At 45.4% G+C, this 19,504-nt stretch overlaps 1 protein-coding gene across 1 annotated transcript in view; it reads right to left on the bottom strand.

Moving 5' to 3' along the window:
- The window catches only part of EXT1 (exostosin glycosyltransferase 1), a 316,389-nt gene extending 297,605 nt beyond the window's left edge, over window positions 1-18,784 (bottom strand). The window contains exon 1 of the mRNA XM_055546353.1: window positions 17,115-18,784. Coding sequence (XP_055402328.1) covers window positions 17,115-18,076 — 962 coding nt within the window. The 5' untranslated portion in view covers window positions 18,077-18,784. The remainder of the gene's footprint in view (window positions 1-17,114) is intronic.
- Between the last annotated feature and the right edge of the window lie 720 nt (window positions 18,785-19,504).

The raw sequence follows: 19,504 nt of genomic DNA, 5'->3' as shown, positions 1-19,504 counted from the left end.
TGTACTTGGATCCCAGTAAATTTTTTGGCCCCCTTGGTCTGTATTTGAAAAAGATAGATACTAAAGAAAAATTAAACTAAAAAACAATATTTTTTTTAAAAAACGAAAAATTCCAGTATATACACCATAGTCTTACCTTCATCTGTTTGGGTTCTGGAATTTCTAGAGCAAAGAAAGGACTTCAATGGTCTAATCAAATGCAGTAAGATTTAACTAAGTACCTAGCAAGTCAGCTACTGAAGTTGGGGGAGAACTCTGGGGGTACAAAGGAAAAGGAACCAGCTTTACCCAAGTATACACCTAGAGAGACAAAATAGGTATCTAGGGAGACAAAACCTAAATAATTACAATGCACAGTAGAATGATGTAAGGTTTAAAACTGCCCCAATCTAAATTCCAGAACTTCCCCAGGCCCTGAATGACAGGACATAAGGAGGTCCCCCAAAGCTTACAGACCTCTAACAGAGGGGTGAGGAAGCTTCACAGAGTCCGTCCACACGTGATGGAAACAGGCCCTTAGGTTACCACCTCAGCTGCTGTGTGTGGACAGAGCAATGCTTAATCCAGGCTTCTGCTGATGAGCCTGGTGATAACCAGGGAATGCCCTGGGCCTGTTGATTTATGCTCCACTATCTGAAAAATCACTCGGCCACTTTTCTACCCCCTCAAGGGGAATTCAAATGACAGGCTTCAAATGACAGGTTTTACACCAGTCCTGAACCAAGGAGCAGACTGAGAAAGCTGCTGTACCTGGGAATTCCAAAGCGAATATCTTAGATGTTAAAAGACATGTCAAAAAATCCAATTAGTTCACCTCATCTAATTAAATGAGCTAACTGGAAATACAAAATGATCCTTTTATCTCTACTACTACCTAAATCTGCAAGTCAGCTTACTGGGAGAAAGAAAAGCAGTTTTTATTTTGTGGGGAAGAGATGAGCGAACTGTGGGACAAGGAAAGGGGGAAAAAAAAAAGTTCCTGATTCTTGGTAGAAAACAATATGCAACACTGACCCAATAATATTCCCAGAAAAAAAAATGATTTTGAATATTTCCTCCACAGACAAACACAAGATTAGAGTCGCTATTATGAATAAAATACACACCTGCTTATTCTCTGTAGCCAAGCAGTATTATGTTTGAGATGACGGCGGAAGGTCCCACTTACATTTAATGAACTGTCCCTAGAGTCTCTTTTGCAAAAGGTGATGTTAAAGAACACACTATAGGATTCTGTGATTTACAACAAGGATACGATCCTGTTCTTTGGGGGGCGGGGGGATGTAATAAAGTGCCAAGGGATAAGGTGTGGCCCGCGTGGTACATGTTAATCACACAGTCAGGCCCGCTTCAGTATGGAATAAAGTAGGAATCAGATCACATCTGGATTTGGTGGCAGAAATGGTTATTTCAGAACAGCTCCTACCACATGTTTGTTCATAATTGCAGCTGTGTCTCTTGAGAGAAAGAATGAAAATATAAATTACGATGTGTCTGAACCCTCCCAGATCTTCAGAACACAGGCTAAAATTTCCTCCCCAACGTTCACCCTGACTGCAATTACAAGTTTATCATCAAGGGTAGGTACAGCACTGCTTTAACTTAGCACGCAGAAAGGGTCCAGAGGTCTGGTTCCTGCTGCAGCTGATAATGCCTTCCTAAAGAAAAGCCATCAATTGTTAACTACCATGCAAATGTGGGAAAGTAGAAAGTTATTCACTGTTATCACTACCTGATTTGCTAAGTACCCCATCAGGAGGGGACTGCGCCTCCATCTACTTGAATTGAGAGAAAAGAAAAAAGAAAAAAAAAAATAGTATTATCTTCTCTGTCTCAAGCAGCTTTGGCTCAGAAAGTCATTTCAGGTGATGCCACTGGCACGTCTGCCACTGTTTTACTGCTTTTTCGAAAAGCAGGAACAATGGATGGAAGCGGGGGTTGGGGGAGGATGGATACGTGTATATGTATGACTGGATCATTTTGCTGAGCACTTGAAACAATCAGAACGTTGTTAATCGGCTATACTCCAAGAAGAAATAAAAAGTTTAAATAAGAAAAAAAAAGAGGCAGGAACAAGAAGATTCATGTCATCACTCAGCTTCACAGAATGGGTGGGAAGCATGATATGTACATTTGCAAAAGAAAAAAAAATTCTAAGACATTAAGTCATATTAATGATCTGCATCCTTGGTGAAACAACTTTTGGGAAATGAAAATCTGTTGTATTTTGGCAACAGTTACAACAGGTGGTTGGAATTCTGGGCACTTGCCAAACCACCTAGAACTTCTATATGACTAGCAAGCTACTGTATCACACTGCAGGTTACAGTTAGACTGAGCTATAAACAGAGCCAATGGAAGAAATGAAAGGGATGATAAATAGACACAAGTGGCAAATCGGAAACCGTACAAGACAAATGTGATTCAATGGCACAGGAAGATTAACGACAGTAACAATGGTTACTGATCGCTTACTGCATAAGCACTGTTCTAAGCATCTTATGTGTAATATTCACTCAGTCCTCACAGTCACAACCCTATGAAGTAGGAGTTATTATCATCCGCATGTTATAAGTGAAGAAATGGGAGGAAAGAAGACACCCAGGGTTTCATGGCTGGTGGCAGAACCACCATTCAAGGCCCTGGCTTCCAGAGCCCAAGTGCATGACCTCCATGCCACACGGTCACACTCCTGGAAGTCAAGAGGCAGGTGCTCCACTCCCTGTTCTGTCATAACCAGCCACATGACCTTGGGCAAGTTGCCCAACTTCCCTGGATCTCTACTTCCTTATCTATATAATACAAGAGTTACATCAGATCTTTAAGATCACGCCAATGATCTTATTTCTCCTCCTTCCAGATAAAACTGACACCGCGATAGCATGACTGACACCAGGCTCCTCTCCTCAGATGAAGAGACAGATGCAAAACACACAGATGTGTGTACAGACAGACCTGATAGCTCCAATCAGGGGTGAACTCACAGGACTCTGTGCAAGAAAACCAGTAAAGGGAAACCTGAGGACCCGGCGAGGTCCAAAGTGTCACCAACACCCCTAGAATATCTACTTCATACTTGGAATTTAAGAGCACTTAATCTCTGAGCTTATTTTTATAAAAACTTTAGATTTATTTTGACAGTATCATTTACAGTAGCCAAGACATAGAAACAACCTAAGAACAGATAAATGAAATGTGGTCCACATGCACAATGGAATATTATTCAGCCTTAAGAAAGAGGGAGAGCTTGCCATCTGGGACAACACAGATCTTGAGGGTATTATGCCAGGTAAAATAAGTCAGAAAAAGACAAATACCATATGATAGTCATACCATATGAATACCACTTGTGAATAAAAAGGTGGTCAAAAAGTACAAACTTTCAGTTTTAAGATAAATGGTCCTGGGGATATAATGTATAGCATGGTATCTAGAGTTAACAACACTGTAACATATGTTTGAAAGCTCTTAAGAGAGTAAGTCTTAAAATTTCTCAACACAAGAAAAAAAGTTGTAAAAATGTATGGTGATGGATGTTAACTAAACTTACTGTATAACCATTTCACAACATATACATATTGCTAACATATAGGAGGACTTCCCTGGTAGCTCAGACGGTAAAGAATCTGCCTGCAAATGCAGGAAATTCAGGTTTGATCCCTGCACTGGGAAGATCCCCTGGAGAAGGGAACAGCTACCCACTTCAGTATTCTTGCCTGGAGAATTCCATGGACAGAGGAGCCTGGCACAGTACGTATATATATAATATTCTACAATATATCTATATATATCATCATTTGGCAAATCATTATGATGTACACCTAAAACTAACACAATGTTTTATGTCAATTATATCTCAATTTTTCAAAAAGGTCTCTTTTGATATTTCATCCTTGTTATTCTCTTTTCAGGGAAGGCAATGGCACCCAACTCCAGTACTCTTGCCTGGAAAATCCCATGGATGGAGGAGCCTGGTAGTCTGCAGTCCATGGGGTCGCTACGAGTCGGACGCGACTGCACGACTTCACTTTCACTTTTCACTTTCATGCATTGGAGAAGGAAATGGCAACCCACTCCAGTGTTCTTGCCTGGAGAATCGCAGGGACGGGGGAGCCTGGCGGGCTGCCATCTATGGGGTCGCACAGAGTCCGACACAACTGAAGTGACATAGCAGCAGCAGCAGCATTCTCTTTTACCCTACTTGGGTCACTTCTTAGAGGTGGCTAAGTCTAAAATAAGTGGAGGAAAATACTACCCCTTCTCTGAACTTTACTAAACATTTAGGTACTTAAATTTTATCTTCATATAGAATACTGTTCAATTTTTTAAAAAACATGTAATATAGCTCTACAATCTAAATACAGAGCATATTATACATTTCCAGTCTCTGAATCAATAAAAGACTGACGACCCTACACTTACAGATTTGCAACATTACACTTGCAATGCTTAAAAATGCAGTTATCATAAAAGGTGTTGCTTAAAGGTAGCTTTTTAAATGCAGTGTGAATTTTAAAGGAGCATGCGGCATTTAAGAAATGATGTCTTCAAGAAAAATTTATTCTCTGTTGCTCAGTAAAGCTGAAGCATCTCGGTATTAGATCCGTTCTGATTAGATTTTCAGATTGCTTCAGATATACAGACCTAGAAATCATTTTGGAAAATGACCTTCCCAAGCTTTGTAAAAACATAAAACATAATTCATATTTAATCAAGTGTCATATGATGGCTACCAAACCAGAATCCTTATTTAAGACCTACTAAGAAGCCAAGTAAGTGTGATCCAGTGTCTTCTCTCTGATCTACACACCTTGAATACTTCTACGCAATATCCGAACAATTCCACAAGCTAACACAAACAAGTCAGCAGATTTTTACAGGCAGGAAATGGAGGCCAATGGGAGAAACAATGGAATACCTTCCCTCTGCTTTTTTTCCCCTTTGCTTTTTAATTAAATGATAAATCTCAATATGAATTCATTAGAAGCCTGATAGCTCAATTAAGCACTGTGTTACTATATACTCTGGGGCAACGCTTCAATATCAGTTAACAGAGTTGGGATGTAACCTGAGCAGGAAATGAAAGCCAAAAGTTATATTCAACCTACCATTTGGGAGAAAAATTGCAATTAAGGGGGGACAGAAAGTCCCAATATCTACAGACTGTTAAAATTAAATGACAAAAACACCATAATGGTTTCTCCTGTAGCAATAAATTCCTTAGATTCACATTACATAGTAAAGCCTGTCAGTTCATTTTAATTTGGTTTCACCGATAGCTTATTCAACAGAACAAGAACAAAAAAGAAAAAGAAAGGAAACTACTGTGGAGGGGCAGAAAAAGGTTATTGGGAGAAATATCCCCTTTGGAAATAAAAAGAAACTGGGTGAATCAGTAAATGATGCACTTGGGGAGAGCACGGGGATTCCTGGGCTGTAAACCAAAGACAGGGACACCTACAGACCCATACATTGAATCAATGGTTAGCCGAATTTTGATTAAACACAGTAATCAAATAAATAAATGTTAAAGAGATGTAATTAAGTACATGTAAAATAAATGAATAAGTGTGATTTACCAAATTAATTTTTTAAATTTACAAATAAACGTAACTTGTTTAAATAAATGTAATTTCTCTTTTTCATTTACCCACCAAAAACTGAGTGCCCAGTGTGGGTGGGCCAGGCACAGTGCTAGGCTGTGAAGATACATCAGTGATTGAGCTCAGTGTCACTTTACCGACAGGGCCTTCCTGCCCCCACATTTACTGTAAATGCCCACTCCCATTCTCCCTGTGCATCCACATCACGTGGTGAGCGTTTCTAAACACCTGAACTTCATCCCCCAAGAGTCTGATTGGCCAGGACTAGGACCTGGGCCCCATTTCCAGAAGCTCCCCACATTGAGAGCCAATGTCTTCACCCCTTTCCACAGGTTGTTTTCTTCCCAGGATCCAAAGCTTTCTAACATAGACCACAATAGACATGGTTATCAGTCTCCAATCGTTAGACTGGGGCCATCACAGGGCAGGAATGTGTGTCTGTTTGGTTCAGTGTTGAATCCCCAGTGCCTGGAAAACAGCAGGTGCTCAGTAAGTATCAGCTGAGTAGTGAAAAACCAACCTGAATCCTCCCCTTAGGGCCTATACAATTGCTGGGAAGAGAGAAAAACAGATAGTAAAACAAATGGGAAAAAACACAGCCGTGCCAGGTAGAACAGTTCTACAAGAGCCCAAAGCATGGGATTGTGAGATGTCTGGGGCCTCAAGGAAGTGACTCTGGAAGAAATGAACGGAGCAGGGGACAGCTTTCCAAGAGAGAGACAGGAGGCCATTCGGGGAAAAGGAGGAAGAGGAGGAATGAGACTCCACTAAGAGCCTGAGGACAGAAAGGCAGGTGGAGCTGCACCTGCTCCAGCCCCACCCCCGCCATACTATATGGATGAACAAGAAGCCTCGAAGGCAAATCCCAGCACCATGGTGACACGGTCCTATGTCTATCAGTGCTGCTGCGGATGCTTCCCACCAGTCTGTCAGGATGCCAGCATTTATGCAGGATGTGTGAAATCCATTCCAGATTTCCACCCATTAATCCCCATGCTGGACGCCCCTAGAAAAGGGGAAAAAGCAGGACATGTGCCCCACGGCACCATCCAGGCAGCCTCTAAGCTCTAGACAAGCGGCTCTTCATCCCCTTATGGGCACATTCTCTCTCTAATTCCTAGCCTCCACACTCCACACCTGGGGCAGCTCTTTACCTGAGCCCAGGGCCCAAGTCACTCGGAAGACTAGTCAATCAGGAATAACTAGCATCACAGGCCCACACAGCAATACCAGAAAACTTCGTATTTCTCATTACAGTACTGATATGTATCATAAAACCCCAGAAATCTGAGTTAGCAACAAATACCAGAACTTTGATACAAATCCCAAGGACATCCCTTGTACCCCGAGCCCTTGGGGAACTTGCTGAGCTTAGTATTAATAGATAAGCTTTCAAATGGAGAGCTTCTTTTGAGGGCCACCAAAATATTTTTATTTTCACCACAGGGGTTAAAAAAAAAAGTTACAAAACTCATTACATGCTCCCCGACTTTCTTAAACAAAGGCCAGTGCACACAGGTGATGGCTTGTGGTCGGCACTATGCCATGGCATAGTTTATCCGATATTTACAGGAGCTCTGGTCGGTGTGACCGCCACAGTGCCAGGGGGCAGGACCCACAGGCACACATGTGGGGTACCTGCAGGACACGCTCAGGCTCTGGGCCAGCTGAGCTTAAATTGCAGGGCTTCTTGGATGGATAAGAAGATGTGGTACACACACACACACACACACACACACATATATATATATATATATATATAATAGAATATTACTCAGCCATAAAAAGGAACGAAATTGTGTAATTTGTACAGATATGGATGGACCTTGAGACTGTCATAAAGAGTGAAGTAAGAAAGAAAAACAAATACCGTATAATATCACTTATATACGGAATCTAGAAAAATGATACAGATGAACTTATGTGCAAAGCAAAAATAGAGACACAGATGTAGAGACAAACATATGTACGGATACCAAGAGGGAAAAGGGACAGTGGGATGAATTGGGAGACTAGCACTGATACTATGTATAAACTTAGTAACTAATGAGAACCTACTGTAGAGCACAGGGAACTCTACTCAAGGCTCTGTGATGACATAAATAACAAGGAAATCCAAAAGAGAGGGGAAATATGTATATGTATGGCTGATTCACTTTGCTGTATGGCAGAAACTAACACAACATTATAAAGCAACTACACTCCCATAAAAATAAATTAAAAAAAAAAAATTTCAGGGCTTCTTTACTTCTTTTGGGTGTTACCACTTCCCGCCTGCTTCCTTCTATTTGGGTTGCCAGCTGTCCCTTCTTCCCAGACCTGCCTTCCCAAGAATCCCTCTCTCTTTAAATCGATTGCTTTGAATCTGCTGTGGGCTAAGAAACCAGATGACCAAGCTGGTTAAAACTGTCTCTTCTTCAGTAAGATGAAATAAATTCTAGGTGAGAAACACGAGTGATATTCTATACATCAATCAAGCTATTGTTGACACATGTGTGTGGTCTTTATGACATCAACTCCAGCTGTGCAGAAGCAATAGACACCAACGTGAAGAACGCAGGCACAGAATGCTGATGGCCCTTGGTTGGTATCCCTGCTGTGTGCACTTAGGCAAGTCACTTATAAAGATTCTCTGAACTTCGTTCTGCATCTCAAATGCATATCTTCCTGCTTGGGTGGACGTAAAGATTCAAGAAGATACCGCCCATCACCCAGCACATGGTATGCTCTCAAGAATGCTATCATCATCATCATCAACCAGGCTCAAATCTGTCAGTGCCAACAGGATATGGCTTCAACAGTGTTTACCACAGCCAACTTCCCCTAACCACAGCCCCCCGTTTCAGGAAGCAACTTTAGGTTGCTCTTTGCAAAAGGATAGCCACCAATTCAATCAAGAATGACAATCTGACAGGACAGCCTTTTAACTGATGAGGTCGCCACCAGACCTAGAGACGTGGCCTAATACAAATGGCTCTCCCTTGAAAGAGTAAGGATCCCCAGGGCAGCCAATCAGGTTGGTTTCATCCAGGGCCTGCATGAGAGAATTCAGGAAGGACTGGCCCGTGGTTGGCAGACACACACAGGGACAGAGGTGCCAGCCAGGGCAGAGATGAAGGTCCAGATGGAGATACCCAGGTGTTGCGCTGGGTCCTGAGAACTCACTGGAGCAGTTCCATTCCAGCTTCTGTTCCCTGTGCCCTTCACAATAAATCCTGTGACATAAGGTGGCCTGAGTGGTACTCTGCTCTTTGCAACCTAAGGGCCTGTGGAACCAACCCATGCGGTATCCTCCCAAAAGTTACCCTCAACCGATCAGGGTGCCGAAGTCACCTGCAAAAGTGACCATCTGCATTCCTGGAGCAGTCGCCCAGGAAACTTGGAGGATGTGGAGGCAAGGCAGTGCCTGACTGCCCCAGAGACAGCCCACTCCACCTGCTCGTACCCTTGCCCCAGCCCACCTGCAAGCTCCAGTGCCCATCTACATCTTTCCACAGCCCACAGAAACAATGGGTAGCCTTCCAGAGCACCTACCACAATTTCCTGAGGATTACACATCAAGAGAGAGGTGAGCAGTTATTTCTGTGGCTTAGTAAAGAGCCAAGTTATGAAACAAAGCAAACCTCTGTGGCTGATTAGAAAATGGCAGGAAGATGGTTTTTAATAAACACCACCACCTTGCAGAGCACATTAGCATTTACCAGTTTTTGCATCAGAAGCATGCACCCACACTACCTCCTTTCGATGTCCCAGTGAGGGGTTGTGATCCCCACTCACAGATGTGGAAACTGAGGCTGAGAGGTTCATCACCTAGTCCAGAAATGTGTGTGGGTCAGTGACTTCCCTGGTCCAGGGTCGCTGCACTCTTCTAAAGGGCTTTGAGGGAAACAAGAAGGTACAAAAGACAAGCAAAGTTCTCCAAAATTCTCACTGCTGCTCAAAGCAATTACGATGCAAAGAGAGCCTAACTAACTAGGCCTAAGGAATTTGGTTCACTTTGTTTTCTCTCTTGGTTTTTTGCTTTTCTTCTTTTCTTGGCCACACAGAGAGCCTTGTGGAATTTTAGTTCCCTGACCAGGGATTGAACCCAGGCCCTCAGCAGTGAAAGCACTGAGCCCTAACCAATTCCCCCCTGACTTGGTATTTAAATCACTTAGAATAGTGCCTCATTTGCACTTAGAATCCCAGATCTGACCTGGACACCCCTCAGGCAAAGCCACCTGCCTCAATTCACCTCCAAAGAACTATAAGCTCAACAACCAAAGAGAAAAGAGATGAGGGACTTTGAGCGACGGATACAATTAACTTAAAAAATGACACCTACCCAGGTTAGGCCCACAGATTCTGAGATCCCAGGAAGGATTGCAGAACGCAGGGAGGAAGAAGTCTACTCAGAAAGAGACACAACAGAGGGTTTTGGCTCCAGTAAAAACAAAACTTCAAAGGGACCAGAGCTGTGGGAGCTTCAAAGACCCCCCTGCAGGACCAATTAACACCTACAAATGTTTATCTAAGCAGTCATTTCATGATGGCTACTTCACTAAATGGGTGCTCAGACTCACCTCAAGAACAGCTATTCCTCCAAAAGGGATCTGGGTGGGGGTTGGGAGAAAGGAAGTGCTGTATTTTCCGAGAGAGACCTTAGTCAAGAAGAAAACAAATCCTCAGTACAGTGAAATTCATCACAGGCCCAAGTATAATAAAAGAAGGGAAACAAGTTAAATCTGTTAACTAAGAAAATGGAAATCAACTAGGATATAGCCATGAGTTACTAAAAAGAACTATGCAGCCATTAAAAATCCTACTTTAATATTTTAATAGGCTTTTCCTATTTAGAGGGAGAGAAAAATGCTCTGGGATAATGTTAAGAAAAAAAGCAACATGTAAAAATCCATTTAAAGTCGGACTCTGACTTTATAAAACCCACTGAGGAGGCTGGCTGGAAGTTTGCTGTATTCGCTCCTGGATGCCCCAAGCTCCAACACCTATGTGTCTGGCACAAACAAGACACTGAAAGAAAATGTGTCAGATTCATTGTTTACTATTAATTAAGCAGTAATTAACATATCTGTAGAAGGTACTTGGATATGCAGAGACAGAATGACATAATCACAGAGGTGTACATTTTGGTTATAAAAGGTGAGCTTCTGAAGTTTAACAATAGTGGTGAGCTCTTATTGTGGGGATTAGAGAAGAAACTTATTTTCATATTCCTATCTTTTGCATTTGCCTAATTTTTCACAAAAGCTCTGCATGCTGGTTGTGGTTGTGGTAGTCACTCAGTTGTGTCCGACTCTGAGACCCCATGGGCTGCAGAGCCCACCAGGCTCCTCTGTCCATGGGGTTCTCCAGGCAAGAATACTGGAGTGGGTTGCCATTCCCTTATCCAGGGGGTCCTCCCGACCCAAGAATCAAACCCAGGTCTTAGGCTCTGCACAACTCATAATTTTTTAACCACTGTTTTTCCATAGGGATCCTGAGGGTAGAGAGTAGTGGTGTGCTATACTCTAGAAACTTGGCCCATTCTGTCAGAAGTGGAACCTTCCAGTGGGTCTCCCATTTCTACAGGATCACACCTTCTTACCTGGGGCAACGATCACTCCTGCACCATCTCACAGGTTCCCTGACACCTAGTGTGGTCACCCCAGTACACTCTCACGGGTTCACTGACACCTGGGACAGGGCAAACCCCGCAAGGTGCTATCATTGAGGGCAAAGGTCACATACCATTCACTTCCTCACTTTTCTGGGAAGAGCTTTAGGAGAGAATGAAAGCCAGAATCTACACAGACAGAGTAATTATTAACAAGCCTTGAACTGAACAGAAGAGTTGAAGGAGTTCAATGTTTTTGCTGTTCAGCCATTAAGTTGTGGTCTGACTCTTTTCGATGGCATGAACTGCAGCATGCCATGCTGATAAATGGGGCCATCTTGATCCCATCTCTGAGCCAAATTTTTCCTTGGAAAACATGTATAGAAAGGAAATCAGCACTGGGGGGGGGGGGGGGGGGGCGGTGGAGAGATATGATGCACAAACACTGGAATGATATTAAACTCACACACAACCGTGAACAGGCAGACATGTTGTTTGGCTCTTTAAGGTGGTCATGTCCTGTCGAGGGAGCACTGTCTTCGGCATTCGGAATGCCTGGTTTGGACACCGCCGCGTCCTCACCAGACGCAACTGTGGCTCCTTACTTGACCTTCTCGAGGCCTGCACTCCTATCTGTAAAATGGAGATCTTACACTGGTTAAAAGGCTTCAGGCGCTAATAAAGGCAACCTGACGTCAGGCACTGGACAAATGCCATGCAATTGTGAGGAGGTCCTTGCGCATTAGAGGAACTTGGTCACTGGGCAGAAGAGCTTTGAAGGAAAACCAGATGGTTGTTGAGCTCAAGGAAATGCGAACTCCTGTGTTCACATCCAGGCACAAACACGCTCCAGAGTCTGGAGTATCCAGTGATCACTGAGCCAGAGAAGTTCCTCTAAAGAGGCGGGAAAATGACGGTCAGGAGGGAGCAGCAGGCTTCAGAGAAATGAGAGGAGCCACACAGCTTGGGCTGTAGCCCCCATTCAGGTACCCACAAGCTGTGCAGCCTACAACGATGCACCTCACCAGAGCAGGCCTCAGCTCATGTACTTGGATTGTGGCCTGACGAAACACCCGTGAGCAGAGGAGCCAGGCCCTACCAAGCACAACCTTCGGTGTGACCTTGGCATACTCAAGGTCATTGTCAGCAGGTGTCTCATTGTCACAGTTCTGGGGAGGCACATCCACAGGTCTTCCAACAAAGGGAACACACGTTTTGGCCAAGTCTGTGCCATCCAAAGCTGATGTCACAGTCACGGGGACGACCAACGTGGCCTCTCACAGGCAGGGCCTTCCTAGCAAGCCATTCTCTGCAGGCTTAGGTCAAGGCTTCTACTGGCAACGGTCATTTGTTGAACTGGACTCAATCAATCTGCAGTGTCCTTAGAAGTAGCACACAGAACCCCAACCTTTAGGGATTCCTTACAAACCAGGTTCTTGAGCTCTCTCCAGAAAGCAAGTTCAGAGGAATTGAGAAAAGTGTGGGGGTAGGGGGCGGGGGGTAATGGGGAAAAGCGTTAGAGAAAGTTTTAGAACCTCAGTTCAAGAAGACATAATTGCCAACTTCAAGATTAGCCTAGGGCTGGCCTTAGCTTTATTTTAAAACTGTGATTTTGTGGTTTATTTTAGAAATGTGTTGGTGCTACTGTACACCTGTGGGGGAAAGGGTGCTTCTACATGTAAAACCTGAGAAGCACAATTTCCACCTTTCATGCCTCCAAGGTTCCCTGCTGGATCGCGAAATTGCTCAGGTGTCTAGGAACATAGCTTGGGAAAAGGGGGAATAAACACATCATTTACTTGTACACATTTTGTGCTTGCCATGAATGCATCTGAATTCAGCTTCTCATTCAGTGAATTAATTCCTTGAGGCCAAACTGAAAGGTTCCCACAACTCCTACTCAGACACAACAGTCCAGGGACCTCCAACTTAGTTGGCAATGAAAAGAAATATGCAAGCCCAAGAGCAAAAGTTCTCAAGTCTGACAATGCCCTTTAGTAGAGGCTGTGTACCAACTCCTAAAACTAGATGACAAATTATGCATCTATGTGCTTTCTTTTTTTTTCCCACAAAGCTTGTCCAAAGTCTTTATCAGCTTCCCAAATGAGTCCAAGAGAAATCCTATAAGAAACACCATCAACAAGGACCTTCCAGTGTCTGGAGAGCTTTCAAGTGTGTCTGTAATTAAAGATAGAATATTGTAGGTCAAGGGAGAGAAAGTCAGAAGAAGGTTTACTTTCTAGGACTACCCCTGCCACGAACCAGTTTTCTGACCTTAAGCAAATTCATCAGTCTATCCCTCAGTTTTCACATCAGCAAAAGGAGGATGTTTGGAAGTCGAATGATTCCTTAACCTCGGGACCCGTAAAAATACCAGGATTGTGAGCTTCAACAAACACAGGAAAAAGGTGTCCAAAAGGCCTGCACAGAATCCTGCCTGTTACCAGAAGAGCACCTTAAAATATTCTCCACCTCTTTCCTCGGAGGGGTCAAAGATAGAAGCCACCTCTCATTTCCTTCTCTTTCTTCTATTTCAGAAAGCCAAATTTGAAGTTTCACAATAATGCCCTCTGAAGGGATCTGAACTACGTAGTTCATGCAAAAACTACGGTCATTCTGTAAGAATGCATAAGAAGCTCAAAAAATGTAAAATAGAATTTCTCTAAAGCCTCATTACAAATCATGTAATCACCGCATCGACTTCTTTTAGCCGGCGTCATCTACATCTGTGAATATATGTAACTGATGAAAATTAATTATGAGTGTCATAAAAATGGATGTTCTAATATAATCCTAGACGTCTGGGTCACAACTATTGCTCTATTACAAGAGAAAAGTCTTTCCCTTTATTCCACGTAGCTCTTCTATACCTTTAGCAATAAATGTCTGCTTTTCACAAAAGTGACGGTGAGATGAAGAAACTAAATATTTATTGTCACTTAAGACTAAATTTCACTAAAAGCAACTTTTTTAGTTGTACATATTCTATGGTATCCTAACTTGGCCATGAGACCGTAAATTTTCAATCTAATTATCATTCCCCTAATTCTAGAGCAAAGTTATATGTAGTTACTTGTGGCAGCAAATTAAACTGAAGCATTTTCATAGACACTTTGTAATAAAAAAAAAGAAGTAGATGAAAACGGATTCTGTTTTCACAAGCCATTATCAAGTAAACGCTTATAGAGTGCCCTGAAGCCATCTAAAACCCATTCTACCAAAAGATAAACTAAGGTTCAAGATGATGAATCAGAAGTCACACCATAAGGCAGTATGAGAAGTCGAACTTAGATAACTTCTATAGACCTAACTGCAACAACCTCCTCTAGAATGCTGGAACAAGATTAGCATTTGATTGTTGGAGTTCTGTGTCTGATACATGCACGGCTGACTTCCAGAAAACATCAGGATAAATAGCAAAGTACAGTAGTTGGGCTTACTTCAGAGCACAAGACAGGTTGCCTGCTGTGTGAGCATTCTCACCACATCAGAGCTCATTCTTCATCTTCATATCTTCCAAAGTCAACGCAATAGGCAATCATGTTTGCAAACACCATTTAGCAACAATAAAGCATCCAGATAACTCAGTGAGAGGAATGAGTTAAAACTCCAGGTCAACCAGGCCAATGAATACAAACGTTCTGCAGCACCATCCCATCCCAGGAAACTCCAGGTTAGCGTTGGAAAGTATGCAAAAGAGGAATGAAGAAAATCCAGAAGTGGCTGCGAAAGAAACCCCTGCTCAGGAGAAAGAAGCAACTTGCCTTCCTCACTAAATGCCACTTTTCAAAGGAGACTCAATCCTGAGGGCCTGACCCCTTGTGGCCTTAAAAATAAACCAAAACAAGGGCGTGGGTGTCAGATTTCTTGGTGCAATCACAAAGGGGTCAAAAATTAGGGAAATTTAATGAGCAACTATTAAAAGTTTCTAGAAAACGAACCCCTCCTTCCCTCATTGCCAAAATCTCTAGAAAAACGCTTCAGCAGAGAATGTAGACATTTAATATTCATTTGAGGCCTAGGAAGGTAAAGCAGATATGATTGTTGTATTGGATGGAGGGTGTTTCCCAAATAAATGCACAATTCCAATTTCTTAAGGTAAGACCTCAGGTCCAGCTCCTTTGTAAGAATGAAGATCATAATGATCTTTCTACAAAATTCAGTGAGACTGCTTTAGACTGAAAGGTTAAGACTTCATCTCGAGTTACTCCACCATAAACCAGACAAAGAAATTCTTCAAAGGCTATGAGCATTTTTTTGTTACAAGCACCCACAGGAATAGGTCAATATAAATGTCGTGTAAACAAAGCGTTCATTACCAACCACGGTTTGTTTCTTTTGTGAGAAAAATTGAAGACAGGGCAACTGCACCCAACATTCACAGGTAACTGCCCCTGAAGCAGGGGACAATTTACATTCATAACTGACCCTACAGCCTCAGGCTTTGCTTATGCTTGAAAGGCAAGAGGTGCTGGGGGTTGGGGAATCCCAGTGTTTGATCCCTTCTCCTTTACTGTCTACGATCAAGTACAGGAGGACTTGAACTTCCCTTCCAATCCCTCCGACAAGAGGCCTGAGTGTCTGAGGAAATCCACAGACAACAATCAAACCTTTCATTTCAGGGCCCTTTCCCCACCATGCCCCTTCCGGTTCCAATCAGGTCTGCGAAGCGTTTCCCCTATTCTGCATTTCATGAATCAACTGCAAAATCCGCCAACCTCTGCCAGTTCCTCTTGTACTCAGCGGAGAGGTCCCCTTGTTTCCTTGGGTAGCACAAGGCTGCTCTGGTTTTTAACTGGCGTAAAGTGGAAATGCACCGTAGGAGCTCACTAACTCTTTCAAAGCCAGACACAAGTTGAGTAACTGGAGTTCCCACCCCATCCACTAGGAAACGGACCCTCCAAGCTCAGGTTAAAGCCCATTGGTGGAAACTAGTTTTGACACCCCCCCCCTCAAGTCCAGTGTGTCAGTTACCATCACTGTGAAGGAAAAGGAAGAGTGAGAAAGGCTACAAAGTCTCCAGCTCAGTTACTTAGCAACTGGACAAAACTTGCTTCACTCCAGAGGGTGAGGAGGCATCTCACCGCCCATTCAGAGTAACAGTCTCCGATTTACATGCAAATTGATAAAGACAAAAGGGAAGAGGAAATCTAAATTAGCAACTGGAGTTTACAGCAGTAGAGCTGAGGCCCAGATTTACAAACAGCTTTCTCCCAGGGGGGGAAGCAGGATATATACATACCAACAAGCACACATGAATGAATGCATGCATGCATGCGTGCATGCAAGATCACAGGCCCTAACCAGCTTACAGTCTCCCTTAATAAAAGTCAATGCCATCTGGGAGTAGGGAAGAGACAGGCACACAAAGTTTAGGAGCTAAAATTAGAGCACTTCCACTACTAACACACATTTAAGGTTTACGGAAAGATGACAACTGGAGGGTGGGAGAATCCCAGGGAAAGCAGCTTCCTCTCCCTCCTCGTGAGAACAGCAAATAAAACATCAATCTTGGGTGGAAGGTCCCTAGATTGGGTGGATTCAGAGCCTCTGGGGTCCCTATAACCTCTCACAAACACTCTCCTGGCTCCGCCGTTGAAGCGCAGGTTCCAAACTTGGATCAAACCCACACCCTTCATAGAAGATACATCACCCTGAAGGTTTTCCAAGCAAGAGGGAGACACTGTCACCTACTTGGCCCAAGAAAGTGCTCCAGGCTTTTCCGCTTGCCCGAGGAGCTCCAACTCTGGGTCCTCAGCTCCGAGCCACACACTGAAGAACCAGGCTGCTCCGTCCCAGGCTTGGAGCAAGAGGAAGAGGACCGGAGGGGCTCCCCTGTCCCACCCCCATTCCCCAAGCTCACACCTGGATCCAGGTGGGCAGGGCCCGGGGCTAACCCGCTGAGGCCCGTCACTTACTTCTCGTACTCGGTGTTGTCCCGGTCACAGCGAGAATCCTTGTGCTTCTGCCAGTCTTTGCCATGCTTGCAGGTGGTGAGCAGCACTACGTCCTCCCCGTTATGGACGTGATATAAGGCATTCCTGGTGTCTGACCCTATCCCTGTCAGGTACCTCTTCCCCTTGAAGACCAGCATGTACTTCCTGAGAGGAGGGATAGTGTTAAACTTCAAAAACCCCCTCTCCCCTCCTGTCCTGGGATGATCCTTAGAAAAGAGGGGAATAGAAACATCAAAGTTGGGTCGGAAGTTTTCAGTACTGATGCTGGCTTTAGCCAGCATCGCCTGGCCGATGTCAAACCCCACGTCCTCGGTGTAGTCAGGCCAAGTGCCGGAATATAAATTAAAAATTAAATGATTCCTACCGTTGTTCCACAAGTGGAGACTCTGCACTTTGGATCTCAAATTGTGCACATACTGAGGTGACAACTGGTCTCGGTCTAAAGTGTCCAGACTCAGGACAAAGAGGCACGCCTGGCTGGGGTCCGAAGTATAGAACCTGGAGCCCTCGATGGCCGCTAGAATGTTTTGGTAACTTTCAGCAATTTTCTCCCCTTTTTGCTGTGGGTAGACGTAGACTTTGAAGCCGTTTTTCTTGCAAAGGGTGAAATCGAAGCAGGACTCCATGCGGCACTTCTTGCCTTTGTAGATGCTCGAGTTGGCCTCTCGCTTCTGCCGGGGCGAAACGTGCACACTGGAATCCTCGTTTTCCAATTGATCCCAGGGAACGAAGGGGCGCAGAGCGTCCGGGAAGCGGGGCCAGAAATGATCCGGACTCGGATGGTGCAAGCCATTCCGACCGCTGTGCTCTTCTCTCCGGCTGTGGCTTCTCGATGCCCTAAACTGCAAGCCTCCGAAATAAAACAAAAGGGCGAGACAAGAGCCAGCTGAGAGCAGGATGAAATAGCGTTTTTTGGCCTGCATGTGTCCTGCCTGGGTCAAGAGGATTGTAAATAAACACAAGAATCACCCAAGTTTCCCAATCAACACTTTCAGCTCCAGTCCGCCATCTTCCCGCCCGTAAAGACTTCAAACTCTCCGCTCCCACCTTCTCTGGATGCCTTTCCCCAAGCCGTGGACTGATCCAGCGCATGTGGGCGATTTCTTTAACTTTCTCCCCTTCGGTCTTTCATCTTTGGGTTGCACAATGGACGGGAGAGAGCGGGGCGGAATATCTCGCACCCAGGGCGGGCGAGCAGCGGACTGTAATTCTCTTGCATGCAACAAGACCGAGGAAAAGAAAGAGAGAGGGGGGGGAAAAAAAGCTCCCAATGCCCAATCAATGGCAAGACGAAGTGATTTCCTTGCCTCTCGGATTCCTTTCGGCACCGTGGAAAACGAGCCCCTGGAAAGCAACTTCAACTCATCCAGGCTCCCGTGCAGAACACTCCGGTTCCAACAAGTCAGCCGATCCCCGGGTTCAGCCGGCTAGTGCATCTTGCAGCTGGGGCGCCGTAACCTCACAAATCCCTGCATCTCTCTTTATTCCCTTCTGCAGCAGCTCCAAGACTCCGGCGGTGTTTACTCCTGCGCTCGCGGGGCCGGCCCCCGGGACGCGCGGCGGCCCGGCTGGAGAAGGCTGGAGGCGGCGGCGGCGGCGCTGGGTGACGGCGGCGGCGCGTCCTCCCCGCGGGCAGTGCCGGCCCCGAGCGGCGCTTCCCAGGCCCCCGCGCGATCGCTGCCGACCGCCGCGTTCGGTCGCCGAATGTTACCCGGTTCTGAATGTTACACTTACACATTCCATTCCCGACGCGACAGCGCTGACCTCATCCATCCACGCAGCCCGCGCTGCCATTGGCCGAGCGTCACGTCCGGGGTGGGCGGTGCTTCCGCTGCGCCCATTCATAACCCCCGGCCACCGGCAGAGGCGCCGGCGCGGCGCTGGGGGTGCGGGCGGCGAGGGGACCCCGGGGCGTCTCGGTCGGGCCTCAGCGGGCGGAGCGCGGGGCTGCCCCGAGAGAGTCCGCGGCCCTTCGGAGGCCCGGGATCCGGACCCCGGCCTGGGCCGCACCACCTGCAGCCGCCGCGCCGGGAAACCAGCGCCTCCCAGAGGCGTCTGCGGGCGCGCGGAGGCTGGGGAACAGGGGACTGGCTGGCGCTTCCCCGACCCGCTGCTCCGGCTGCCCCGGTCGTCCTCGAGAATTCCTACTCCTCCGCTGCCTGCCGGGAGCGCCTCCCCGAGCGGGCGGCGGGGTGTGTTCGGGTTCCTGAAGAAGGATGCTCGAAAAGTGGAGCAGTGGGGCGAGCCCTTGGGCTGCAGGAGGAAAAAAAAAGACTTCATAGAAAGCGACCGTTGACCAGAAGGATGTCTCTCTCTGCCCACCTTCCACCCTCTGAGGGCCCCGAATTTTC

Source organism: Bubalus kerabau, chromosome 14 (assembly GCF_029407905.1).
Source record: "Bubalus kerabau isolate K-KA32 ecotype Philippines breed swamp buffalo chromosome 14, PCC_UOA_SB_1v2, whole genome shotgun sequence".
Lineage (NCBI taxonomy): Eukaryota > Metazoa > Chordata > Mammalia > Artiodactyla > Bovidae > Bubalus > Bubalus kerabau.
Note: the sequence above shows the minus strand (reverse complement) of the source record. Positions and strands in the feature narration are given on the sequence as shown.